The sequence below is a fragment of the Xiphias gladius genome, chromosome 23 (genome assembly GCF_016859285.1).
Source record: "Xiphias gladius isolate SHS-SW01 ecotype Sanya breed wild chromosome 23, ASM1685928v1, whole genome shotgun sequence".
In the NCBI taxonomy this organism is placed as follows: domain Eukaryota; kingdom Metazoa; phylum Chordata; class Actinopteri; order Istiophoriformes; family Xiphiidae; genus Xiphias; species Xiphias gladius.
Genome location: NC_053422.1, coordinates 14,417,000 through 14,444,843, shown reverse-complemented (window position 1 = coordinate 14,444,843; position 27,844 = coordinate 14,417,000). Strand labels below are relative to the sequence as shown.

At 38.8% G+C, this 27,844-nt stretch overlaps 1 protein-coding gene across 4 annotated transcripts; it reads left to right on the top strand.

The window, feature by feature from the left end:
- Positions 1 to 270: 270 nt before the first annotated feature.
- On the top strand, positions 271 to 27,844 carry klhl4 (kelch-like family member 4). Of its 4 annotated transcripts, XM_040120319.1 has the most exons (12): positions 271 to 1,705; positions 6,474 to 6,943; positions 14,773 to 14,940; positions 16,852 to 16,988; positions 17,379 to 17,575; positions 20,122 to 20,334; positions 21,816 to 22,002; positions 22,085 to 22,309; positions 24,045 to 24,207; positions 25,545 to 25,757; positions 26,943 to 27,114; positions 27,505 to 27,844. In XM_040120319.1, exons 2-12 carry the CDS (start codon positions 6,480 to 6,482, stop codon positions 27,562 to 27,564), a joined length of 2,199 nt encoding a protein of 732 aa, XP_039976253.1. In that variant the 5' UTR covers positions 271 to 1,705; positions 6,474 to 6,479; the 3' UTR covers positions 27,565 to 27,844. The 4 variants fall into 4 exon arrangements, with proteins under 4 accessions (XP_039976253.1, XP_039976256.1, XP_039976255.1 ...); XM_040120322.1 differs by lacking the exon at positions 6,474 to 6,943 and having other exon boundaries at positions 271 to 1,595; XM_040120321.1 differs by lacking the exon at positions 6,474 to 6,943.

The following is a 27,844-nucleotide window of genomic DNA, read 5'->3' as shown; positions in this document are numbered from 1 at the left end:
TAAATATCAGCTCTCTGCATATTCTTATGAGAGCTAGCTGACTAAACTATGGTTGGGATTTAGTTAATTTTAGGCAATTAAAACTATTTGGTTAAGGTTAAACTTGCAATAACTGATTTTTTGGCCACTTTGGAGCAGGAGAAAACAAGTAATTAATATAACTTTGACATATCACCTTTTAATAATATGGTGAACCTTATTTACACATCTAGCACTTATGGGGCAATATTATCATTCATTCAAAGTCGTGTTTATGAATTTTTTAAATATAAGTCCAATATTCACTCTCCTTTAAAGTCTGTTTTTGGTTTCTACCAACTCCTGATGGGAAATATCTGGCTTTTTAGCTGCCAAATTTTCCACTATGATCACCAGCTAGTCGTTAACTGTGTCCTTCTGTTACGTCCATTTTTTGTGACTTAGAGAGGACAATCAAGTATTCACACAACTGCAAGAGGTTTCCTGTTGGAAAACCATAAATAATGGTTATGTGATATGACTAGACAATCACATTTTATTGCACTGTTGTGTTTTACAAATAGTAAATTATTATACTGCCAAGAAAAAAACTGTTCATTGATATTTTTGAAAGTGGATTCATTCACATATCTTTACTCTCAAAAAATATGATCCCACTGTTCACATTATATACAAGATAACTCAAAGTTGGCTTGAATGTGGGAATGTTGAAAAGAATAGGATAATTCTGGCAAAATAAAAATGTTTTATAGCCCTTTGAAATGCCTTTAACAATGACACAGTGTATTGAAGGGTCTTATTAAGAGAAATGAAAAGTACGCCACACAGTGGCTGAATTATAATACACCCCCGGTGTTACAAGGATTTGATATTCACTGATCAGCCACATCATTAAAAGCAGTTACCACTTTTAATATATTGGCTGAATGGTGTATACAGTATATACAGTATATAAAGTGTGGTCAAAAAGTCTGAGACTACTTTCCCATTCAACTGTTGGACTTTGGACCCCACTGTATATACTGTATATACCATTCAGCCAAAACATTAAAACTTGCACGTGGTTTTAATGTTGTTGCTGATCGGTGTATACATCTTCAAAACACTTGAGACTTCTGACTGACCTTTTGTGTTTAATTAATTCTGGACTGTAATTTATCCAACTCATAGATTAATGCAAAGCTGCATAATTATTTGCAGTTTTTAAAACTTTTGATTACTGTTAATTACTATTTATATGGCATTATATAACCTTAAACTGTATTTGCAGTACACAGATATGGGCTAGTGTCAGTAATAATAGTTTTTATCAAGCAGAAGTTTGAGATCTTCACATATTAAACACATTCAAACCCATTAAAACAAGTGTTAGAGAAACATGGTTTGTAGGTTAAGGCTTTGTGAAAGCAGTGTTGTGCCTGAAACACAGGATGTGATCCCATTGCCCCTAGTTGCATGAATGCAATTGTTGTGGTAGTGCAGAGGAAGGAACTTATCAGGAGTTTCCTTTAAAAGAGGAAAGTGCCCCTTTCCTTTCTGGAGAGGCAAACATTTTTGGGCTGAACGAGGGACACAGGAGATGAAAAAATTGGAACAGTGCTGCACACTTTTGATGTGTAAGTTATTGGATTACATGTACAGTAGATCTGCAATGATAGTCATTCATTTTAGAGAATAATTCCACTGTTTGAATGCTGAGGAGTAACACTTAGAATCAATTTTTCAGGTAAGAAGAAAGATTACTGATTGTACTTGTTTATTTTTCACACATTTTTCAAAGACATTTGCTGTCATTTATTATACATTACCATAGAGGAGAGTATTCCCAGAAAAAAAGATTTTAATTTAACCACTAGCATATCTTTTTACGATGCATTCTTGTTACCTGCTTATGTTCAGATGTGTCTAAACCATATATGCTATTGATTGAGGAGGTGCAGTAACCTTGTCTGCTGGTTCAGCCATAAATGGAACATTAAACATAATTTTCCCATAAATCCTGAACTTGTCCCTCCTGACCTCCGTAGTGAGTGAAAGGCTCAAACTCATTTCTTCACCATGGCCACGGACATATAAGGTCAGCGATGTTTCAGCAAGGAATTAGAGATTCATTTGAAGGTAGTATTTTATGTTGCTCTGAAATTCCAAATCCGCATTTATATGTGTACAGTATGCTTTAGTTTAAATGCTGTGTGAGTACTGGTGAGTATGTGAGCACATTAGTGTGTGTGTGTGTGTTTGTGTGTGTGTGTGTCTGTGGATGTGTTTTTCATTGCATTTTTATTTGCTGAGCTGTAGCCCCTACTCCCGTGAATATGGACAATGGTCAGTTATATTTGAAATATCATTGCCCAACACAGCATAGAATTTAAGATGTGAGGCCTTGCTTTCATCTTTCCAGTAAGCATTTAGTTGATATTCATGCTAGGATCTTGCAGTTGTAGCTGTTGGCAGAGGGGGTTTCCACATTTATCCAGAATACTCCAGAGTATAACTTTGTGACTACAATGTAAAATGTATATTTGTGTATGGGTGTGTAAAAAAAATAAAATATATATATATATATATATATATATATATATATATATATATATATATATAACATGAATGTTGTAGTTACTCCTCTTTTTCTGACATGGTACTTCACTTTTTAATGATTACAGTCCTTAATATATGACACAATTCCCTTCCAGTAATACATATAATTTATTAGAATAAAACAAACATATAAGGCATTTAACTTTTCCAGCCTGATTTCTTGTGCAAGTGGGGGTCGTCTACCTGTCTTGCACACCCAAAGAACAGCCATCCAGGCATGTAGGTAAAGTGTGTTCACTGGGGAGGCAGATGTTGGATGATAACACCACACCAGTCTGACATCTGACATCTCATGTGTCATGCAGAGTGCAGCCAGATGGTGTCCTTGACTCTTCCAAGAATAAAAGAGGTTACCCAGTATGATGTGTTACTACACATTAGATCATATCTCACTCTAATAGACCTTTATCTTTATGATATACCTAGACTTTATAGACAAGATAGCGTCGACAAAATATCCTATATATATTTTATGTAACAATAATAGGAGTGCTTTTATTAAGAATCCATTGTCATGTGCTGGTGGATAATGCATTAAAGCTAGAGAGGATTTTGAACGATAGTTTAGTTTCTGTATTAATGTGTTTTTAGTGGTCATGAGAGATTCTAGGGAAATTATTATTTCCCTTTTTTTACATTCAGTTTCTCCTTGTGTTTTGGGTAAAAATCAGCACATATACAGCTTTATTTAAAGATTGTTTATAAAAGTTGCTTTCATAATATGTTGGGTTTAAAATGGTATCAAGTGCAAAGGAGTATCAAGTTCCTCCTGGACTAAAATAAATGCATGGGGGATTCATGAGTAGAATTTCTGTGCAATAGGAAAGAGAGGGGATATTAAAGTATCACTGAGTTCTGTTTTCATGAGTTCATGCATACACCTGAAGCTATCTGGGGTGATAATGACATTTAGTGATTGAGGCAGGAATATTCTATCAGGGAATAACAACAGAACCAAGAAAGTACATAATTAGATTGTATTGTTACAAAATTAACTGCAGCATGGGAAAAGATATGGACAATAATATTCCTTATTATCATTTTGTTCAGTTAAACAAAATTATTATTTACATGATGTATGCATGTAGTTAAGAGTGTCCTATTATGGTTGTAGAAAAGCAGAATGAGGTTATTGACACAATCATTTTAGGAACATTTAAACATAAAGTATTGCATGTTATTACAGCACTTAATACGAGTAGTTATAGCATCACTCAGTACATCACCATAAAAGATGTGTGAAACATACTAAACTTATGATCAATAAATACTGTAAATCCAAAGGTCTTGCTGCATTTAATTAGTGGAAATCATTTATTTAGTTATTACATTATAGATGATCACTGTCTCTGTTTTGAAATGGTTGATGTCAAAAGGTGAATCTGCAAGGCAGAGCAAACCAAGATGGCTCCTCTTCAGGACAAATGAAACCCCAGAGCAACTGAACTGGTGCTGTAGTGGATAAACCAGCTCAAAGCATGTGTATAAACCCTTTCAATAATCAGAATCCTCAGTGGGGACCAGTTACCGTATGCTGGTCCTTTTGGGCTCTAAAATAACATAATACAATGTAAAATATTTTTATAACCAGAAAGGGCTCTTATTAATAATTCAGTGTTTTGCCTCTTGACTGTGAAAATAATGTTTGAATCTCATCCATTCTTATTGTATCATTAGCAGAAACACTTGGCTATAAACAAAGGATGAACCACAAACTTCATGCAGTCTTACAATCTTCTTTAGTTTCTACCATAGACTTGATTTGAATAATGCATTGACCTGAAAATTTTATAATGTGTATTTCTTGATCTTACAGTGGTTGTGGGAACATCCTCATCTGTGTAGTAATCATAATCTCTGTCTCTACTGTGTTGGTGTTTGGCATGTGTGAAAAACAAAAAGAGATATTTTCATCTAATACTAGTAGGAAGGACTACTGAGCTGTAAAGCATTTAGAGATGCTTCAGTATTCAAGACACAAGAATTTGTGAGTGGCTGGAAAAAGTGTTCATATCATCCTTAGCTGTAAATATGTTATTTATAATCAGAGAATGGAGGCAATGTGCTGTCTGGGAGTGGAAGATATATAAACATCTTTTATAGATCAGGTCAATGCCTGTGTATCTATCCCATCAAATAACATGGGCAGTTGTCCTTTAGGTAGATACTAGTGGACACAGTAGCACAGTAGCAAACCTGCAGTGGGAGGTGGTGGAGGCGGATGAGAGATTGTACAATACTGAAATCCAGCAGTTTGAGTGCAGGGTTCTCCTTTGTTATGGAGGTGGACATTTGGAACGAGTACATAAAAACATTACGGCATTTTCATCAATTTCCCAGGAATGTGAATGTCAGTGTGTAAGCTTGTCTTGGTTAAAAACCATGAAAACAAAGTGTTAATAGGGAGCTCAGATGCCAAAAAGTAACACAGACTGAGTAATACCAATGTAAAAAATCCATAAATCCTGACCTGATGCTATGCAGTATCAATCAGGTAGGAAAAGGCTTGTTATGTTTCAAATATTTCACGATTCACAATTCATTTCTAAATCTAATTAACACCTGCCCCCTGGGTTCATAGTTTCCTCTGACAACTGGATTGTAATAAAGAATCTAAAACACTCAGATCCAATAGTGTTGACAAAATACCCTACAGCTCACCTTCATGCCACTCTTTTCATATGCTGGTGAAGCTGTCAGCATCAATCAAATGCCCCCAAAAATTACTTTGTATGCTGTTTCATGCCCCAGTGCCTTTGAAGTAGGAGTTTAGTTGTGGTATCTTAATTACCTACAATGGTGGAGTATTAAGCTTATGCGGCAGCAGGATCTATTTTTGAAATGTAAAAGACTGTTTTCTGAAGCCCTGACTGGGGAAGAGGCAGCTTACTGACCTTGAAGGTTCATCACTATGTAGTTTTTCAGTTGTGAGAGCAGGGGGCTTTCAAGACAGTGACTGAAGGAGAATTCTTTTTTCTGCATGGCTACCTACACTGAGACGTTCCCCCATGGAATTCTGTTTGATGCGAGAATAGCAGACTGCACAGATGTATGTTAGTTTGAGATAAATTTCACTTGCCTTTAACAGTGGGAGTTGATGTGTGTTGGTTATTTATGAGTTATTAATGTACCCCTGCTATTCTTCATATGTGTGTATCCACATACATTAATGTATTACAAGCTCCTACTAATAGCCCTGATCATACAGTGTAGTTCGTTGTCTCCCTCATTGCCTTCTTCAGCAAGCAGTGATTTACTTTGTTAAGGTGTGACCTCACCATCCTGGCTCCATGATACCCCACCTCCCTCTGCAAGCGCAGGCAACATTGATCTTACACGAACATACACATAGTCAAACAGGCACACATACAAGAGCAGCAGAGGGGACAGGGTAGGGCTGGCGAGATTTTCTCATTTTATTTCCAGGGTATATGTGTCTATCTCTTGCTGTGCGTGTGTGTGTGTGTGTGTGCACAGAAGAGACAACCAGGGAGGGAGAGAGAGAAAGCGAAACAGGGGAGGCGAAGGGGAGGGAGTGTGGATCATGCATGTGCATTAACTCAGCTCCAGCGGCACAGCAGCAGCAGCAGCAGGAGCAGCAACAGCAGCAGCAAACAGAAACAGCAGCAGCACAGGAGGAAAGAGAGAGAAAGAAAGAGAGGGAGAGTTGGAGGGAGGGTAGTAGTCTTAGGCACAGGAACAAAAGCTGCAGAGGACTGCTTTCCATCTCCACTATAAGAACAACGGAGGTGGGGGTGGTCATGATAGTAGTGAGACAATAACGGAAGAAAAGAGGCACATTGTAGTCAGTGAGGACTGAAACCAAGGCTCTATCCTTCTCTGCTCTCCATGTTTTTGGGGACTCAACGTACCATTGCCTTCGTCTCCAAACCCAGAGGAGGATGTCTGTGTCGGGGAAGAAGGAATTTGACGTGAAGCAGATCCTCAGGCTCCGCTGGCGCTGGTTCAGCCATTCATCCCAAGGTTCGGCTGGCGGTGGAGGTGGTGGCAGTGGCGGGGTAGGAGGCTACATCCAACAGGATGGCCTGGATCACAGAGGGACGTCCACACAGGGTCGGCTGAAGAGTCACTCGCGGGAGAGAGGTGTTGGAGGACTACGGAAAACTAACAGCCCCGTCCACAGCATCTTGGCACCAACGCCAGGGCCCACACCTGTCTATGTCAGAGCTGGGACTCAATCATGGAACCATCAACAGAACACCATCCAAGGTCTCCAGGTCAATGAGGAGACTTCAAAGAGCAGTTCCTCACCCAGTGCCACAAGGAAAGAAGATGCCAACACTGGCCAGGAAGATGTGAAGAGCAGCGGCACAGAAGAACCTGCAGAGGTTGAGGCCAGAGAGAGGTATGACTGTTCATAGGTATTACGTACTTAAGAGACAAAGATTGAAGCAGAATGCTATTTGGGAACACATGGTTCCCTCACATTTCATAGTGAAAGTATAGCTGCTAAATAAAATCTGCATCTAATGGGGGAAGTCTGATGTCTGAGGCAGAACACCAGGATTAAAAAGTGAGAATGTTTTGTTGTGATCAGGAAAGATGCGTAAAACCCTGCTTTAAACAATAAATGCTGCTTACACAGCACATAAGTCATCCATAAAATAACAGCCATACATAAAATCTGTTTTCAACATTTCTGAGATTAAACACATTCATACTGTATCTGAAGAGAGTGTCCGCAGCATTTTAACTTAATTCAGTATTGGCAGTGCCATGCTTCATGTAGATTCTTTATTTTTAGATAAAATTAAATTATCTGCAAAGCTATTATTTTCCAATTTACTCAGGCTAGTCACCCGCCACCGTGGCTCACCTAGGGACAGCTCACTTTCATTGTCCACAGCATGTTAGGCAGGCTAAACCAATAAAGCATCCTTTTAATTATTCAGTGGACCGAAAGCCAAGGCTTTTTCTGCTCCCTTGTCTGTGTTGTGGTCCAGATTACATGCACAGTATGCCTTTGCCTGGTTCCTCGGAGTATTTCATTTTTACACAGCACAGTAATGCTTTCTTTCATAGATTTAAAAGTGGATAGCGGGAAAGGGCAATTACATCATGTACCGGACCTATAAAAAGAGGGAGTAGTGCAATCACATGAATTATCCAGACTGTCATTACAAACACTCTAAAAACCAAAAGCCAGCATACCTAGTGGCTGGCACAGGTTATTGAATTCATTTTCCACCAAAATCTTTCTGCATTCCCATGCCATCAAACTCTCAGGGTCATAGAGGTTTTTTCCAGCTATAAATCCCACCCCCTGCCTTTCCAGGTTGTGTGTTTTCCCCCTGTCTTCCATGTGATCCTACATCTTCTTCCTGGAAGTAAACAGGTTAGAGATGTGTGTGTGTGTGTGTGTGTGTGTGTGTGTGTGTGTGTGTGTGTGTGTGTGTGTGTGCGTGTGCTGTCTGACAGAACACTAAAAGCACCTCACATCAAGGATGAAAAGACCAACTCTTCTTTTATCTTGTCCGTGACATTCTAAGGTGATTGGTCCTTAAGCCTTTTCTGATTCCTGCGCGCTTTTGTTCCATGCACCTGGTGATGAAATAAACAATGGAAGTGAACCGGGCCTTTGTTTTAGAAAGAGCTCACTGTGATTAAACCGTTTTTTATAAATAACCACACTTTACCTACAGCCAAAAATGTGTCAATATGGATTAAATAAATGCCTTGGACAGTGGACAGTTGGGTTCCCTGAACAGAACATGAATTATTCTGAGTTAAGATACAGTTTTGGAATCAGCGTGATGTTCTGCTCTCCGTGTTGGCATAATTGGCAGATGTTCATGTTTTGGGGTCCCTATGTGTGAAAAGTGCATGCATAAAAGATGTGCCTTACAGTAAAAATGTGTAACTCTCCGGCTCCCAGGGGGACCTTGAGTTCATGCTGGCCATGTAAAATACAGCACAGCCATCATATTTTGACAATGATACTGAAATATTAAAATGGTTCTGCTCTGTTGGATCATAAAATATATCCCTGGCTCAGAACTACTGGACTGTAGCGATTCCCATTTTTGAATTTAATAATCAGCAATGAAATCTGACTTAAAAGTCCTTCGAATTGGTTAGATTCTTTTACCCCACCCAAACTGTTTACGGTGTACACAGAAAATAAATATTCTATCCTGATGGCAGGGTATCATTAAGAATATTTTGACAGACAGTTGCATCACTTTTTCCTTACATAGAAATAAATGAATCACCCTGTCAGCAACTGTTTTACATAATTATTAAATCCAGGAATAATTTTTTTTCTGACCATTCAGTGGCTTCAAAAGCAAGAAAGGCAGCAAAAATTAGTTTGACATCAGCAGTTAGCAGGGAAATACAGAGCTGCGTGTTGCATGATGCCACTTTTCAATCTAGCTTGTGTGTAATGGAAATGCAGTCACTCGATAACTGTGAAGGACTAGTTGCTGGAAATTATATTTGGACACGCACTGCATCTGTAGATGTATAAAATTGCACAGCAAATTAGGCTAGTGACTTTGTGACACATCGTGGCTTGCATGTTCATCGGTGGCTAAGCAGATGTGTGGATGTCACTGAGATATGCACATTCATTTACTCCACCAGCTGGGTGGCCCTATTACGTCTCACATCATAAATCCTTGACACATAATTTGTCACAATCCCTCAGGCTGGCTCTAGAAATGAATTCTACCGGCTGTGAAAAATACAAAAGTTTTAGCCGTTCCTCTGTAGTTGGAAAATATGTTTCAGTCATTTTGTGGTACATGCCTCTCAGTGATTAGTTTCATTCACACAATGTCTACAAGAAATCCGTCCTATCAGTTTCTTCCATTTTTTCATTGATTTGGTTTCTCACATCTGTTATTAATATAAGCTTGCTGTCAAAACGATCTAACTGGGAAAGTCAATGAAAACAGCTCAGGCTAACTCGTAGGTGTGCCTTGTTGGTGTAAATAATGTGGTAAAAGTATCCATTTAGAATTCTGAGTGTGTTGAAGATTTGATTTTTTATATTTATATTCTTATTAAGGATAAATAATAATGTATATGTGTACATTAGTTCACTGGTATTTACTGTATGTGGCGGCAAGGCTCTTGGAAACTCTGAGCAAATGAAACAGATCTTTGTCTTTGTATCTGATGTAGTTAATTATTTTTTGTCGCACATTCTAAAAACCTGTGTGGGTACCATGAGTGCTGAAGATAACACAAAAAATACGTTGACTCATATATGTCATGGTCTGTGCTGGTACAATTATGCTCATACTATTAGCGTTCTCCTGAGTTTAGTTAACCGTTCTCATCTAACTGGCTGGTACACATCTACAGAGCTGTTAAATCAGCTCTGTAGTGAAGTAAGTAGGATATAATACTTTGTTGTTTCCCACCCTTGCTCCTAATGCCCTAACATATCTATAAACGATGTATTTGTTCTGTCCTCATGACTTTCATCCAAATAACCTCTCTATATTGTCGGCAGAAAATATATGACAGAAGTTAACCTGAACGGAATGGAAACCCTGACCTCTCCCACATAAACACTAACAGAGGCTTGAGTCAGCGGGCTGTTAGTTTGAATGATATCTCAATTCTCTCTCTACCGCCTTGGAAAAGAAAAACCACCACCTCTCCCCCTGTCAACAGCAGTAATTCAGATATTTGTCGGATGCCTCATAACACCACAAGGCTCAGAGGGTCTTGGTCTTGGTCTTGGTTTACATGTGACACCTCCAGCAGAGGTGTCCTCAAGATGCTGTAAATTGCATAATACACTACCTCTGTTGTAATCTCAAATCCAAAGGGATTAGGAGATTTTATGAACACATATAATTGACTCTGACTGTGCTTTAACTTCGCAAAATCAGCATTCTGTACGCAACAAGGCCATCTCAGATAGAATCTAATCATTCAGTTTTCAGGAGCACTTTTTTGTGCTTGGGGTGAAGAGATACAGAAGCATTATATGATGTATTTATCACTCATTTCGCTTCAAAGGTGGATTAGTCATTTTTCCCCCCAAATGGACCTAATTTAAAGAACACAATCCCTGACACAGCTTTCTATGAATTTTACATGGGTACTATTAGTAGGGGCCATGACTTAGTTTCCAGTCACCAGTGTCCTGAGGCTCACATCCAGTAATTTGAATTGAAAAAGAATCACAGAGGCACGGACAACTGTGACCAATTTGAAAATCTGATAGTGTAGATAAAAAAAACAACTAAATCATATTGAACTGCAGGGAGGTATTTTGGAAAATTTCCAGTAGGTTTACTATAACATGCACAGTTAGAATAGACAATACAATTACGATACGTGTTAGGATTTTAGGAAAATGCTAAATTATTAAATTCATTTGTGAAATAATTCACCTAGTTTTAGTGTCCCCCCATATTAACAAGAAAACCTTAAGACTTCTAAGTCTTAGGGTTTAAGACCACCACCCTAGATAGACTGCAAATACATATAGGATATAAATACCTAGATCTATATATATCTAATATATACAGTAGACTAATTGCAACCCAGGACCCAGCACTTTAATGTTGTGGATCAATTTGTTTATTGACTAAATCAGATGTAAATAAATTACAGACAAACCAACAATGATGACAGTCTCATACACAGCGAAACAGCGAGTAGCTTTCTGCTAAGATCCGCACATTTTTCACTTACAGGATGCATCGACCCCCCAACACACACACACACACACACACACACACACACACACACACACACACACACACACACACACACACACACAACACACAGACACATACAATTTACAACAAATTTCTCACCATTAGAATGCACAGCTCGGCATTGTGATCATAGTTAATCTATGAAAAAGGATTGAAAACCATTGATTGAAAATTCGAATCAAAATTTACCATACTGTAAAATTTAGCATACAAGCACCAAGGCAGGTCCAGTATTAATATGCTGTACTTAACAACATAAAGAGAGAAGTCTCTATTTAAAATATATTCATGTCCTGGCACATAATTACTCAGTGGCTTCAAACAGATATCTCCCTTATCTGTGCAAGTTATATTATGCAGAACTCCATTATTAAACCAATAGATATTTTGAATGATAATTTTTCATTTTCACCGTGCAAGATTTATCTCCTCCTGATTTAGTTTCTTAATGTTTAAAACAGGAATCAGTAACTCAACTGTTGTGTGTGGTGTTCATTATCTGATCACAGACAGTGTGCTGACATGATCTTCTGCGCCACACTTCTTTACAGGGTGTGTGGTTTCGGTAAAAAAGAAGGCAATATTTCATTTCTGTCAATAGCTGTGGCAAATTTTCAACATAAAGGGCCCCTTGGAGCCGATTTCAAAAGACATGGTTCCTGTCTGCAGCCACATTTCCTACATCATTATCAATATTAAGCAAGTATGTCCATGATAACAATAGCATCAGAAGATGTCTCATCGCTTGGATCAAGTTATTAGAGTCAGTGTATACATTTTCTATCCACACAGAGCCGAGTCGCAGTATACTGACTCTAAAAGTACAGAGGCATAAAGATCTCATTGAATATATAGACTTGGCACATAATGCATGAGGCTTTGTAGGAGTTGTTGGATTCTCTACCCAACTCGAACTACTCAGCAGCCTTCAGGAGCAAATGGCTGTTATAATCCATTTTGAAAGAGACATTTCCCATTTGGCCCAGGCAGGCACGACTTTCCCTCTCGTAGAGGGATGGAGTTGACACTAGCTGGAACAAGACTCAGATTCTCAGCACCACGTCTGACTCATAACCTTTACAGCTAGCGGCTAATCTGGGCTGATGAAAGCACATCTTGATTCATCTAACCATTCATCTAGGAGGGCAGTGTCAGCACAGTGAGAACGTGATTACAGCAGATGGAACAGAGGGAGGGACATTAAACATAATATTTTAAGTAACCCCTCTGTATCATTATTAATGAGTATCTTTTCTTTGCATGATTGCATTTGTCTTTATCTTGTGCTTAAAAAATAGCACATGGATTTTTTACAAACACAACCTAAAAACAGGCTCCTAGTCTTGACAATACAGGAAAAAAAACTGCATAGCATCTGCTTCACCTGCATAGCAGAGTTTTTGGAATATGCAGTGTCTTTTCTCAGATACAATCAGTCCCATTGCGGTGTGACAGCTTTGGGAAGGTTTTAGGCGGTAGGTGCTCACTAATGGAAATATGATGTGTAGGATAGGTGGGATGAATCTTCTATTCTATTCTGTTTTTTTTTTCATTCAATATTGTTGGTTAATTTACCTTCTTATCGTTCTCACCGGCCCATTGAAATTCGCTGTAGACCCCAAAAGAAATCCATAGGGCCCTGTTAGGCTCTGTGAGTCTTTTTGAATTGCTTAGTAATATTTGATGTGCAGCATTGTCCCTACAGCAGTTTCTCTGGAGTAAGGTGTTCCAGGGCTTTAGTGCCTCACTAAAATTGGGCTATACCTCTGATATTCCAACCCACTACTGAAGGCGAAGTGTACACCTCAGAGAAATTTACTGCTCCCCAGAATGTGATACCAAAGCAATTAGTGTCGGAGAGATTGGTAGGCATGAAAAATCCTTAGAGCGTGCCTTGGAGCCAATACAAAGGCAATGCTTCTCAGTTTTATGGCCCCATTGCTTATTCAGTCTTGTTTGGTGTTCATCTCCAAGACTCCAGAGTCAGTGGAGAATTATCGTGACAGAGCAATAAATTACTCTTGCGTTTAGCATAAAGTCTCCCAATAAAGATTAGACTATAGGATACTGCAGTGACCGGAGAAAAATATAAACAATTCCCGAGGGAAAATTTTGTTGCTTTTGGGAATCAAAGAGGAAAAAGTTACATACTCGGCTAAAAACTTTATAATAGTGTGTTAATCAGGACATCAATAAGAGCCATCAGCCCTTACATCCTTCCTGCATTATCAGTCTTAGTATGTGTCAATACATTGTGCTGCCAAGCGTTACAGGATTCTCAGTGCATTTGTATTGACATATCTGTAACTTTACTAGTTTATGCAGCTCTCATATCAGCGTGTGAGTGATAATGAGTGGGGACATGAAGTGTCTCTTTAAATAGCAGTGACATTTTTTCTTGAGCCCTATCAGTCTTTACACAGCAGAAGCACCATGAGATGACAGTAAATTCCCTCGGAGAGACAGCTTGGGTCTGTTTATGTGGCGTAACAAACAACCTTAAATGTCAATGAGTGGACTTGCTCTGTGAAGGACACCAAAGTGACTGGGCTGCATTATTGGTCACGAGTCTGAGGGATTATGTGGATGCCTGTAAAAAAGCATGTAATCTAGCAGCCTGTTGGGACAGAGACCCAGCCTTGCCACAATGCTGTGAGGAACAGGCTTGTTCACTTGTTAAGTCCCTGTCTTTGGAAAACACACATGCACACACAGATATGCAGACACACAGGAACAGAGACAAAGACATGCTCACATACAGACACAAGGAAATTCTGTCTGGAAAGCTGTTGCATAGATTGTGGTGCTTGCTTGTCCCATTGGATTGAGGTGCTTAGTTATCCACTTATGTACGGAGTTTAGTCCATAACCGTTTTAATTTCAGTTTAGAGTGGTAAGAATGATGCAGATGCACCACAGGGAATAGATGGTTCATGGGTACCATGTGTCCAAATAATCTCTTTTGTGTCCTCAATAATTTGTTGCTTATCTTGCTGTGTGCAGCTCTATAATTTCCTTTTTGATTTGGAAGAGGAGTATGAACAGTTAGCAAAATTGATTAATTAGTTTAATTAATTTGTCTTCCTGAATTAAAATTTCCTTATTAATTTCACCTGTAGTGTCTCATATTCCTTTTTTCTCGTCCCCTCAAATGAAATCGTTGCTCACAGTTTATTATATCTTACAGATGTCTATGTCTAAACGAATAGTAATGGACAAGCTTAATGCAACAAACCTCATGTAGTCTTCTAAATGTTTGTTTTAAAAGACACTGCATACCATGTTGTTGCAGGAGCAAATAGGTTCTAATGCAATACCAAAATATTAAGAAAGCAGAAAAGTGTTTCCATCAAAAAATATACATTCAAATCACAGAAAGCAAAGCAAAGATGCTGTAGTTTACAGAAAGACTTAATTGCTTTGGTGTTTGTTTGTTTTTTGTCAAACCACATCTCTTTCATCTTCCTCCCTCCTTGCTTGTCTTCCACAGGTTGGCTTTGAGCACCTTCTCCAGAATGAACACCAATTCCTCAGATGAGTTTTTCCAGGCCACAAATCATGCAGAACAGACTTTCCGTAAGATGGAGACCTACCTCCAGCACAAGCAGCTGTGTGATGTCCTCTTGATAGCAGGGGATCACAAGATACCAGCTCACAGGTTGTTGTTTGTGCTTCTGTCCTCTTTGATTTTAGTAATTACACCTGCATCTGCTTTAGTTTAGAGTTACAGAGCTCATCTGGATTCACATAAATTGTCAATGTGCCCATGCAGGCTTTGGTCCAGGCCCAAGTTCACACGTATTTGGTCAGTCCAATCCATCTGAGGAATAATTGAATACGTTTTTAGATTTAAAGCAAGATGCTTCTGCTTTTCAGGTGACAGCTGACAGTAAAGATATGCAAACTCCATGGTCACTGCTTTGCATCTAAATAATGTTAACTGATGTGATCTAATTACACCTCAGCCCTTCCTCGTTTCCAAAGTACATTTGCTACATGGAAGAATACTGTGATCCACTACATAGAGGTGTCAATATTTGGGCATCCAGCCCTTGGTTGAATGGCTGAACGGAACAGATTGCATGACATCCCCTGAATGCTGAAAAGCATTGTGTTCACCAAGTGCATGCGCTTGTACATCTATCCGCCAGCGTATTTTGTTAGTTGATCCAGACAGATTCATGAAACAGAAACCAGAATGCTCCACAGAGAGAGAAAAAAGTATCAGTGAATGACCTAGTTGGGTGAAATGAACAGCTCTTTGACTGCCTGTTTCTGTGTGGCTTTATATTTGCTCATAGGACAGAACCAAGTTAGGCAGGAATGGTGTATAGACATCATAAATGACACATGATATTATAACTATACAGTGGCTTCACCTTAATTTTGGTGAGATTTAATTTTAAATTGCAATTTTTATCAAACAATCTAGACACAATAACACATAATGCCAAAGTGAAAACAGGTTTTTGGAAATTTTTGCAGATTTATTGAAAATCGACAACTGAAATATCTTATTTGCAAAAGTATTCAGACTCTTTGCTGTTGCACTTCAAATTTTGGTCAAGTGCATCCTGTTTGCTTTCATTATCCCTGAGAAAAGACTGAATTGTTTGAACATAGTTTAGAAAAGCATATGCGTGTGCATACAAGGTCCCACAATTCACACTGTATGTCAGAAAAAAAAAACAAAGATCTTTTTGTATTTTCTGGTCTGATGAGACGAAATTGAACTCTTTGGGCAAAACTCCAAACACTATATCTGGCGAACACCAGACACTGCTCATCAACTGGCTAATTCCATCGGATCAAAGGGGCTACTTCAAAGAACTAATTAAAGGGTCTGAGTGCTTTTGTAAATGAGAGATTTTAGTTTTTGATTTTTAATAAATTTGCAAAAAATGTCTAAAAACATAATGGGTTACTGGGGGTGGACTGATGAGAAAAATGGGAATTTTATCCATTTACAATTAAATCTATAACAAACAAAGTGGGCAAAAGTAAAGGGTCAGAATACTTTCTGAGGCTACTGTAAATTTTAGAAAACACAAGATAATGGAGATATGGGTGTATACTGTAGGACTGTGTCACTCGATCTCAATTACTTGTAATGCCATATGATCTCTCTTTTCCTTTATGAATCAACCAGTGTGTAATGCGAGCTACATAAATGAGTAAACATAATTAGAGGTCTGACCAGAATAGCTAAAGGCAACGTGAAATATATTGGTTAATTTCATTCAGCATACACTAACAAAGTGGAATGATACAGAATATTTTTTTTTGGGGGGGGGTGATAAGGTATTCTCAATTTCTCACAGTAACTGAGCATGCTGTAAAAGCACACAAGTGGTATAAATCACTGTACTACATGAAATTACAACACCAACAGTATAATGTCATTCAATATATGCCCTTTCTTATGAAGCAATGAATTTGAGGGCATGAAACACAATCTAAGGATTGATTCACTAATCCCTTTAAATAATTAGCATATAGATCTCCCACAGACATTGAATGTAATGTACAGTAGAGGAGCATTCATTCAGGATTTTTTTCCTTATGGCAGACTGGTCCTGAGTGCTGTGTCAGACTACTTTGCTGCCATGTTCACCAGCGACGTGAGAGAGGCAAAGCAGGAAGAGATCAAGATGGAGGGAGTGGATCCAGAGGCCCTCAGATCCCTCGTTCATTTTGCCTACACTGGTGAGTGCTTGTAAAGACATTCACTAGCTCTCGTAAGTAGTTATGAGAATTCTGAGATCCAGCGTGATTAAAATGGATCAATAAGACTATTCATCAAAGGGCTTACTGACTCGACAGCACTTCAACATAAAACTGCTTTATTTTACCAGGAAAATTGTCCTTAAATCTCCCACCATATGTTTAAATCACTTCCACAGCATTTTTTTTTTTAATATTCTGAGGAGAAACTTTTTCGATAAGTATTTTTACTGTTAAGTCTTAATTTAATTTTACTGCTAATATTTGTTGCCATTTGCTTGATTAAAATGTTGATTGCAATACTTCTCCCAACACTGTGTTAGCCATTCAGTAATGACATAAAAATGTATGTTGCTTGTCCTGACATTGCAGGTGTCCTTGAGCTGAAAGAGGAGACCATTGAGAGTTTATTGGCGGCAGCCTGCCTCCTCCAGCTTTCACAAGTCATTCAGGTTTGCTGTAACTTTCTGATGAAACAGCTTCATCCCTCCAATTGCCTGGGGATACGCTCCTTTGCAGACGCCCAGGGCTGCATGGACCTGCTCAATGTGGCTCATAACTACACCATGGTAGGCGGGTGAACAGAGCCAGACAACATTTACATGGCTGGGTGGGCTAAATTATTTATTTTGTTATAAGGGATGGCACTCTCAAAGTGACTCTTCATTAAATGAATACACAAGGGCAGCTGTAGTAGTGAAAGCTATGATAGTAACAGGAGTATTTAAAATATGACCTTAATTACCCAGCACACACTGTAGTGGATCATATGAAATCTGCTCCATATAATCTAGGGTACTTACAAGAGTCCAGTTTTAGCACTTACCTAAATTTTATTTCCTTATATTAACTCCGGTTATACCCTGCGTGGTAGCTAATGTTTTGTCATTTCAGTCAGTAAATACAATACGTATAGAAATTGAAAGGCTGGATGTATTGTAAATAACACAATGGAATATTTGTGACTATCCTCTGTGTTGAGGCTAGTCGATTTAAATAACCTGTCATAACCTGTAAAGGAAGGAACTGTTGGTGTCTTATCTATTTATATCATCTAACTTCAGCAGAAGAATGACTGACATCCACATTTGAATAGAAATTGAATAGTTTCATGCTTGCACTTTGTCTAATTTGGTTACGTGGCTGTCAGTAAGAGATACCATAGTTGCCGCAGATTGATTAGTGCACCGCCAGGCTCGTGAAAATGCGATTTCTATGTATCTCTGCGGGTAATATTTGCATTGGATTAAGATTCATGCACATGTTTGTCAGATAACTTCTTACCGGCCACGCAGAAGTGACAGCACGAGGCAGGCGTTATCTCCTAAAGGACATCTGCTCAGCCTGTTTACAGACAGCCCTATCCAGGACCAGGAGGTTAATCTAATCATCAAACTGCACAAGAGGGCCGACTTCCTGTTCAATCACTTCAGTAATGAGCAGGGAGAGCTGTGGGCTTCCTGGAAGTCCATCCTCTGGGTTCTAAGTGGAGCGAGTTGTGTTTTGATAAGCTTGTTTTTCCTGGTTGAGAGTGGCAGCCGAGATCTGTCTCTGACATCCTTTTCCTAAATGAAAGAGTTGCCCTTTTTATGTTGCAGTAGATAAAAATGTAATTTTGTATCATTCGGGGTGACAGTACTTCTTTTCAGCAATAAAACTATATTTCAGTTACATATCTCAGTAAACACTACGGGATTTAGATTTAGTAAATGAATCCCAATTTTAGAAAGTAACAAGACACAACGGTCTGTCTATGCCAGCCTCTGTAAATTACATGGTAATCGAAGAGTTCTTGAATGGTAATTCTCCCAGCCTCCCTCCGATTAAACATCAGCAGTCCTCCTCTTCAGAAAACGCTGTTATTACACGATTACTCTTTTCCAGTGGTTAAATCAATTAGTATTCTCTCCCGCTGTTCGTGTTTTCCAAGCAGTTCTCTCACCAATGAGTTTGCCAGCATCTGGAAAACACATCCTTTTAAATGCTTATGAAACAAACTCTGTTGAGCTTTTAATTTAGTCATCAGCTGTTCTGGATTAGTAATTACAAATAATTGGTCTAAAGCAACGTCAAAGAGTTGGATGGGATTTCTTTCTCAACATTGCCACAACAGATCAATACACGTCCCTCATTTCATTAAGGCTCTCTGTGCTAAGCTCTTAAAATCTGTTCTTATAATAGATCAGACCAAGACACTGTAATTTGTTGCATGTTGATGATCAATAGCGTGCTTGTTAGTCGTAATTGTCGAGCATCCACTCCATAGCGAACGCTTGATTTGTCAAAGTTAGTCTGGCACCTTAATAATTAATACTCAGCTGCATTGTCCAGAAAGGAAACGGGGTGTGATTATGGCCAAGGTTTGCTCTGTATGTCTGTATGTCATGTGTTTTAATGTTGGACATACCATAGAGGCACAGAGAGGGGAGGGTGTTTTATATAGCATAATCTCTAATGGAACTGCCCAGAGACAATGTCCTTGAAGAGCTAGCCATGCAGTGCTGTAATATCGCCTGGGCTTCTGCCTGGTAAATGGAAGATCAATCTTTAGGAAGGCAATAGAGAGCAGCTTCCACAAAACTTAGAGCTGGACACCACCTTGGTGTGATGTTAATGCTGGTGTGCAGTGCCTTTCTGTTTCTCATTAAAGGGCTTGTAAAGGCTTTGCGGTGCCATGTATGATCACCAGGAAAAATGGTTTATGAGCTCATGAGGAGGTTTTTTCAAGCTGTTTAATGCCAGATTGATTTGGAGCCTGCTGCTGTGTTGATCATTTGATTTAATGAGCTAAGTAAAACAGATGACAGTTTCATCTGTTCCTTCAAAATTTTGAGAAGCGGAGAGTATTTCACTTCAGTTATGTTAGAAATTGTAGCTGGAGACCTCCAAATTGGCATTCTCTATCTGCTTGTGTACATTCTTTTTCACCTCTCTGTTCCTGTGACATTTGGTCCTCATAGGTATAGAAATACGAACACACACACACACACACACACACACACACCCACACACACATACATAAACACACACACACATACACAATGCTGCACCAAGCGTACTCCTCGGCTAATGACTGATGATTATCTGCCTCCTCCATGTCTCCTCTATGTTCCAGGAACACTTCCTGGAGGTCATTCAGAACCAGGAGTTCCTGCTGCTCCCCACGGCTGAGATTGTTAAGCTGCTCTCCAGCGATGACATCAACGTTCCCGATGAAGAAACCATCTTCCAAGCTCTGATGATGTGGGTGCGGTATGATGTCCAGCATCGACAGCAGGACCTCGGGGTGCTTCTCGCCTACATCCGCCTGCCTCTTCTTCCTCCACAGGTGAGATTGCGCATAAAGGGGCAGAGGTGGTGGCTGAAGAAATAGTATGGTCAGGATACTGTGATACTTTTACTTAAGTTTGTAGCTGAGAACTAAGCTGTCAAAGATTTTCATTTTACTATCATCTAAAACAAAAGAAAGCAGCAAATCCTCACAACTGAGATGCTGGGACCAGGGACTTTTAAGCATTTTTGTTTGAAAAAAAGCTAAAATTATTATTGAAAATCAAAATAATTGTAAAGTTACCTGCAACTACTGCCCTTTGGATAATCACTTTGTTAGTCGTTGAAGTAAAAGAATTCTCTCCTCTTATTGATAAATCAAAATGGCAGTATGACAGCTACACAAGTTTTTATATGCACTGTCATGCTATAAATAGCTCACTTATGTTTGAATTGTTTTTGTTTTACAAACACTGCAACTCATGTTTTATGAATGCTTTATTTCTGAGAAGCACTGTTTTATAACTGTGTCATCCTAATTTACATAACATCAAACACAGCAGCTTTTTTGGCAGATCTGAAGTATGAAAATATCTGCAGCTTTATTTTCACTGACAGATTACTTTCCAAAACTAATTATGGTCATGTGAATTTTATATTTCACTTTATGAAGAATACATGCAGGAAAAAAATAACGCAAAGTGTCGTTTTTTTTGTAAAGAATAATGAAGTAAATGTTTTTATGAATGGAAAATATGTGGAAAACACGATCTAACACATAAGTTATCTCATTGATTGGCTTGGGAGATGTTGTTTGCTGTGAGGTAAATAAAAACAGAAATGAATCTTTTTTGTTTATCAGAACGGGTTCTGTATTTATTAGAAAGGATGAGCAGAGCAGTGCTGCTGACATTTACTTGCAGGCATAACAAGATCAACAAATCCATTCAAAACTTTTAGTCATGAAAATGAAATATACAGTAAAATATTCAATAAACCACATAGAAAACGTCATCCTAGACAAGCTTAATGTTATATGGACACTTAAGACTGATAAGAAGATATTTTTTTAAATAAAATTTGATGCACTGTTTGGAAAAATGCATACCAATGACTGCACTGACTGCCAAAGGTTTTATGAAAATGTAGGTTTGCTGCATTGAAATAAACAACATGGTAACAGTCTTTATAGTAATGTTTTTACGACTGACTTTTATTTGCTTTTACCAAATCTGAAGATAAGAATTTGGCTTTCTTCACGGTCTTATAAAAATATCCTCACTTAACTCGATCATAGATTAATCCTTTAAGTTGGAGTTATCCATTGTTCCAGAATGGGATCAAGAACTGTATAGTAATTTTCAACACTATTATGTGAGTTTATCCGTTTTCCCAAAGTTCTTTCAACTGTTCTTCACGTTGCACATAAACTGGTCAGGTTTAGCATGGTCTTAGATTAGCGGGCAGTTCATTGCATCCCTTCGAAAGTTTTTTGTATAAACAACAGTAAAACCTACTGATTGATTTCTTGTAATGTAGCTCCTTGCAGATCTGGAAAACAACAAGATGTTCTCTGATGATCTGGAATGCCAAAAGCTGCTGATGGAGGCCATGAAGTACCATCTTCTGCCTGAACGCCGCCCCATGTTTCAAAGCCCTAGAACCAAACCTAGAAAGTCCACTGTGGGTGCACTTTACGCTGTAGGAGGGATGGATGCCACCAAAGGTATGGCCCATTTCCAGGAGGTAGCAACACACATCAGCGTGGTTTATCTGATTGTAACACTTTTTGTGTCTGTGTTTTTTAGGCTCGACCACCATAGAAAAGTATGACCTGCGGACAAACACTTGGGTCCAGGTTGGAGTTATGAATGGACGTCGACTGCAGTTTGGCGTGGCGGTGATAGACAACAAGCTGTATGTGGTTGGAGGGAGAGATGGACTCAAGACGTCCAACATGGTGGAGTCCTACAATCCAATCAATAAAGTGTGGTCCACCATGCCCCCCATGTCCACGCACAGACATGGACTTGGTGAGTGTGTCTTGTGAGGCAACTGTACTTCACTTATTTAATTTAAAAGAAAGTAAGGAAGTAATACATTAATAGAATAATCCTATTTTCTCCTAACAAAATCAGCATTGTTAAGTCAGCCTTTCCAAAATGTACAGTCACTTATTACTCATCAAAATTTTACAGACTTCAAAGGAAGTCTGGACACTCTCGAAGAGCTAAAATTACAGTAGGGTTGTCACTAAAGATTATTATCGTTCTCAGTTAGGTTGCCAATTATTTTCTCAATAAACCAATTAATAGTTTCATGAACAGATTTATTTATTATATATTTGTCACTATTCTCAAAGATCCACTTATATTATGTGTTTTTTTCTAATATTTTTGGTAGATTTCCTCTAACCTTGCCTTGCTTCTAACCACGACTTTTACTGTTTTCAGAGGATGTTGACAATAAAACACAATTCTTTAAACTATTTCACTGTTTGTGGTTTAAGCTCAATCAGGCTACCTGTTATGGAAAACCAGAAATTGCAGGATGCATGCTCAGAGGGATCACAGCTGGCATGCTGTACAAAAAAAAAAGAGAAACATTTCTCTTTGAGATAGAACTTTGATATTTTCCCATTCCCCTATCAAAGCTTGGCAGGCTGTGCTGGCCCTGCTCTTTCTCAACCTTCCCTGCCCAATAAATCTCATATCAGAAACTGTGAATATTTTGATTCACAGTTGAAATAGGTCTGGGTAAGAGAACAGGGAGATCTTGTCAAAGCATTCAGCTAACTCACCCAGTGTGGTCGGAGGTATCAGAGAGCCCAGGAGATCACACTGTACAGATTACCTATGTTGACTTTGATCTTTCCGGTAGCAAATATCTCTTGCTGCTTTGCTTGTGGCGTGCATATTTTGAGTCTGTCTACCAACATCCCTGCGTGGCCATTTCCTGCTGAGTGCATTACGGGTAAAGACAAGAAAAAGAAAAGCATTTTGTTTTTTATTCCAAAACCAATAGTCAGTAATAGAAGGGAGCTTCACAATGAGAATTGTTTTTATGTCATTCGAGGTTCTCTGGATGCTGTATTGCCCTTGTGTTCCCTCGAAATAATTGAACTCTGAGCAAAGGAAGTAAGGGTGGTAATATAAAAATCTATTGTGTTAAAACATCCTCTGCATTGTGACCGATGAAAACCACTTTCCTCTGTGACTTGGGAATGAGGGACGACAACACGGTTTTATAGTCTTCCTGTTTTTTGAATAGATTCGGTCAGCTGTATGACTCACTGTGCTCAGTTCTTAAATGGGAAATGTACCTCCACTTCAGCTCTCTCCAAGAACTGTTGAAAGAGTTGAAAGAGGTTGATTTAGAAATATCATTTTATTTCTTTTCATTGATTATTCCCTAACATGTACTTTACATTACTTTTAGCTGACATTATGCTTTATGATGAGAATTTGAAAAACAAAGTTATCTTTGTTTCATTAGCCTCAAGGAGGTATTGAATTACATAATATGGTACATAATATACAATTGAAATACATAATATAAAATGTTCCTGTCCTCATTCATTAAGTATTTATAGTGGTAATAATGATTGGAGGTACACTATGGTTTTGCTTTTCAATATACAGTTACACATATTAGCACAAGTACTTACTGGTATCATTAATCATCGAATCCTCTTCTTCTTTTACAAACTCACACATCAAAAAAGCGGGTTTGTTGGGTAACGTGCGCCGCTTGCATCCATTTACGCAGGTATTGCTGTGCTGGAGGGCCCCATGTATGCTGTAGGAGGCCATGATGGCTGGAGCTATCTCAACACAGTGGAGCGCTGGGACCCGCAGGCCAGGCAGTGGAACTACGTGGCCAGTATGTCGACACCACGGAGCACCATGGGAGTCACAGCACTCAATGGAAAGTAAGTGGGACTGTTTTTAATCAAACCTACAGAATGTCCTCAACATAGCCTTTTGATGAAAATGTGCAACCTTAAACTTTCAGGCAAAGTATATTGTTGTCTCTGAGGTTGAGGTCACTGGCGCTACAGACACTGAGGAGGCAGACAAGTACAGGCAATTTACACTAAAAAAGGAATGCCACTGTTTGATTTTGAAAGAGTCCTGTATGCCTAAAAATTTCACTTTGCTATATAAATGCAGAAAAGCTGAATATTCCAGTGTTATAATGACCAGTGTTCTTGCACGTTCTTACATGTTTTAGCCAATTTTGTTACAAAATCATCTTCTTCATAGACTTTCTTGAACTTTAACAATGATCATCGTGTCTGCTTTTGTTTTTGCCAAATATAAGTTTTCTTTTCTTGCAACAAGAATCTGACTTTGACTAAAAAAAGAGAAAAGAAAAAAAAGAAAGGCAGATACTGTGTTTCTCTAGAAGATTTAATCATCTGCAAGTTAATTTGTATACAGTATTAACGGAATTCCAAATATCTATAACACTATAGCATGCCTTGCTCTGTGAAGCAGTCAGCAGTAATGTGATTGGGAACTTGGAATAGAGCATGCAATAACACAGGCATGGTTGTGTAACACACGGTGCACTGGTCCAGGAAAAGCTCAAGTATACTATTAGTGTGCTAATAGTTTGACAACATTATACCTCTTGAATGCAGAATTGACCTTTGAGGTCTGTGTGAGATAAACTACAGTGCAGCTGTGCAGTATTCAGCAGCCCAGAGCAGAGGCTGTTCTGATTAGTGTGGTAATTTATACAGTGTAATACACTCTATAAAAGCAAAACACTTTATGTATTTGTATGTATTAAATGCCTTTCAACACTATTTGGAAGTAAATTAAGGAAGGAACAGACCAGCTCTAAGCCTAATTTAAATATGTGTGTGTGTGCTGAAGAAGAAGAGAGGCTGCTGCTCGGCTACATCCAGTATTCAGTGTTGAAGTTGATGCTGAGTTATATCTGCATCTAGGTCAAAAATAGAAAACAAGGAAACTGTTTCCCTAGCCTCTACTTTCTTCGCTGTTGGGCCTGTGAGCTACAAGCACTTAAAACACTGATGTGATCTTTCTGGGAGAGAACACTCTCAAGGAAACGGCCTTTGAAAAATTCTATCCAGCGCTCAGTGCTGTATCTTGTAAAAATCTGTCACATTGTCACTGTTCTGTCACTATTTTTTCAAACATCTGACAACTGATGTAAGCTTATCTTGCCAGCTTCAGCAGTGCTGAGTGTTCATGTCAAATATTTGAGATTTTGAACCCATTTTATTTAATTGCTCAGACTGTTTGCGGTAGGTGGCCGGGACGGCAGCTCGTGTCTGAGGTCGATGGAGTGCTTCGATCCACACACCAACAAGTGGAGCATGTGTGCTCCCATGGCCAAGAGGCGAGGAGGAGTGGGTGTGGCGACATACAACAACTTCCTGTATGCCGTAGGCGGACACGACGCCCCTGCCTCCAACCACTGTTCTAGACTCTCCGACTGTGTCGAGAGGTCGGTAAAATGCTTTTCCTCGTAAGCAGTTTTGGATTGCATTTGGTGGAACTCAGTCATGGATGGGGACGAGGCTGTTGACTTTCCGATAAGAACAAAAGAGAGTTAAACTCCTCTCCCCGATGCTGCATTTTGAGACATGTCAGTGTTATACTACATGATACTAAACTGAAGAGATCATAGTTTCCACACATGGTTTTATTTTCCAGTATCTGGCACCATCTGGTGGCCATAACATCCTCCTGACGACACACTAGTGGAGCACCTTCAGTTGTAATTCACATGTTCTTCCCATAAATCTTTATGTTTAAAGACACATTGTTGCAACAATACACTTCAGACACTAACTAATGCCACTAATTGATTTCACAAGTGGTACTACTAAAATTAAATGTTTTCTCTGCTCCTACAGATTGCTTTGGCACATATATTTTGTTTCATCTAATCCTCCATGACTTTTTGATAACTGATAGGATGCATGTATACCAACTGACTGGGCATGCATGAATTCAACACTTTCTGATTGTTACATATCTTTTGGGTCTTGTCAGCGTGTTATAGTTGTCTCCACTGCCTGGCAAAGCAATGTTAAAACTTGTAACTAAAAATTTTTGATGCACCGGAATTGTTCGGCACTTTTAACATTTTAATCGGCTTAATGAACTTGTCAAATTGAACCATTTTGATTATATCAGTAACTACTCAGTCCCGTATTCGTGTGATTATGGCTTTTTCACCTATAGAGTGAAAACATACAGTGTTGGGATCTGCTATTTAAATGCATGATACTTAAGAACTTAATATTTAGATGCTTTCTCTTGCATGTATTTGATTATTTTGGTTAAAACTGACAAAAAAAACAAACAAACATAATTTGAATGACTTAATTACTTAGAAATCATATAACGTGCCTTTTGTTTCCCACATCTAAGTGGTCAACATGGTGGAAAAGATGAGTCACTGATGAGTCCAGCTCTCTCCGGACCCAGGATCCAGCAGCTGCTGTTCAAGAGACAGATTAGCCAGAGTTTCACTTAGGTTCTCTGTGCTGAAAGGAGTTCCCACCAGTGACCCTTCGTACATCTGTGCTTTAATAGAGTGAACAGTGTCTCAACTAGTAGGGATGAGACGCTGTTTTCCTCTTGTCTGACCATACCATCTTTTGACCAAGTTTTGGAATTACAGGTACGACCCAAAGACGGACATGTGGACCACTGTGTCCTCCCTCAGTGTTCCCCGGGACGCAGTGGGTGTGTGCCTGCTTGGTGACAGGCTGTATGCTGTGGGTGGATATGATGGCCAGACATATCTGAACACTGTTGAGTCCTACGATGCACAGAACAATGAGTGGACTGAGGTAATTAGGTCAACTAAACCTTATTTATCACAGTTACACAACATTCTTTAAATATTATATTATTTTTGTTTAAATGCAAATAAAAATATTATCATGCACATTTTATTATAGGGAACATTATTGACACAACATTCTTGTGTTAAATTTTTTTGGCAGAACTGGTTACATGTAACATCAGGGTTCCATTTAACGACCTTCAGGAAGATAAATCTGCTGAAGTCACTGAGTCCTATCAATATTTTATAGCTTGCTTTTCTTTTTTTTTTGCGATATGTTTTTCCAGTCTTGCCTCTGGAACCCTCTTATCTGCATGCAGTAAAATTGGATTTTTTTTTTTGTAACACAGACTCAGATGAGAGGCTGCATGTTAACCTCTGTGTCTTCCTGTAGGAGGTCCCTCTCAACATTGGCAGGGCAGGCGCCTGTGTGGTGGTGGTGAAATTGCCTTGAGTGTTTTTCTCATGACAGCAGGGGAAGCAAATGAGGGAGCTGCAAAGAAAACTGGACAAACAAAACACCAGATCAAGGACACATCCTCCGAGAGTCATGTTTTTTTTTTTTTTTTCTTTAACTCGGCTTTCCAGATTTTTCAGAGGGAAACACAGACAGAGCCTTGCCTGTAAATCATTGTTTCTATCATTAGTGGACATGTCTGTCCACTGGGGAAGACTTGTTCAGAAACTGGAATGCACTGCACATTCTCCACATTCTCAACCGATCAAGAATCTTC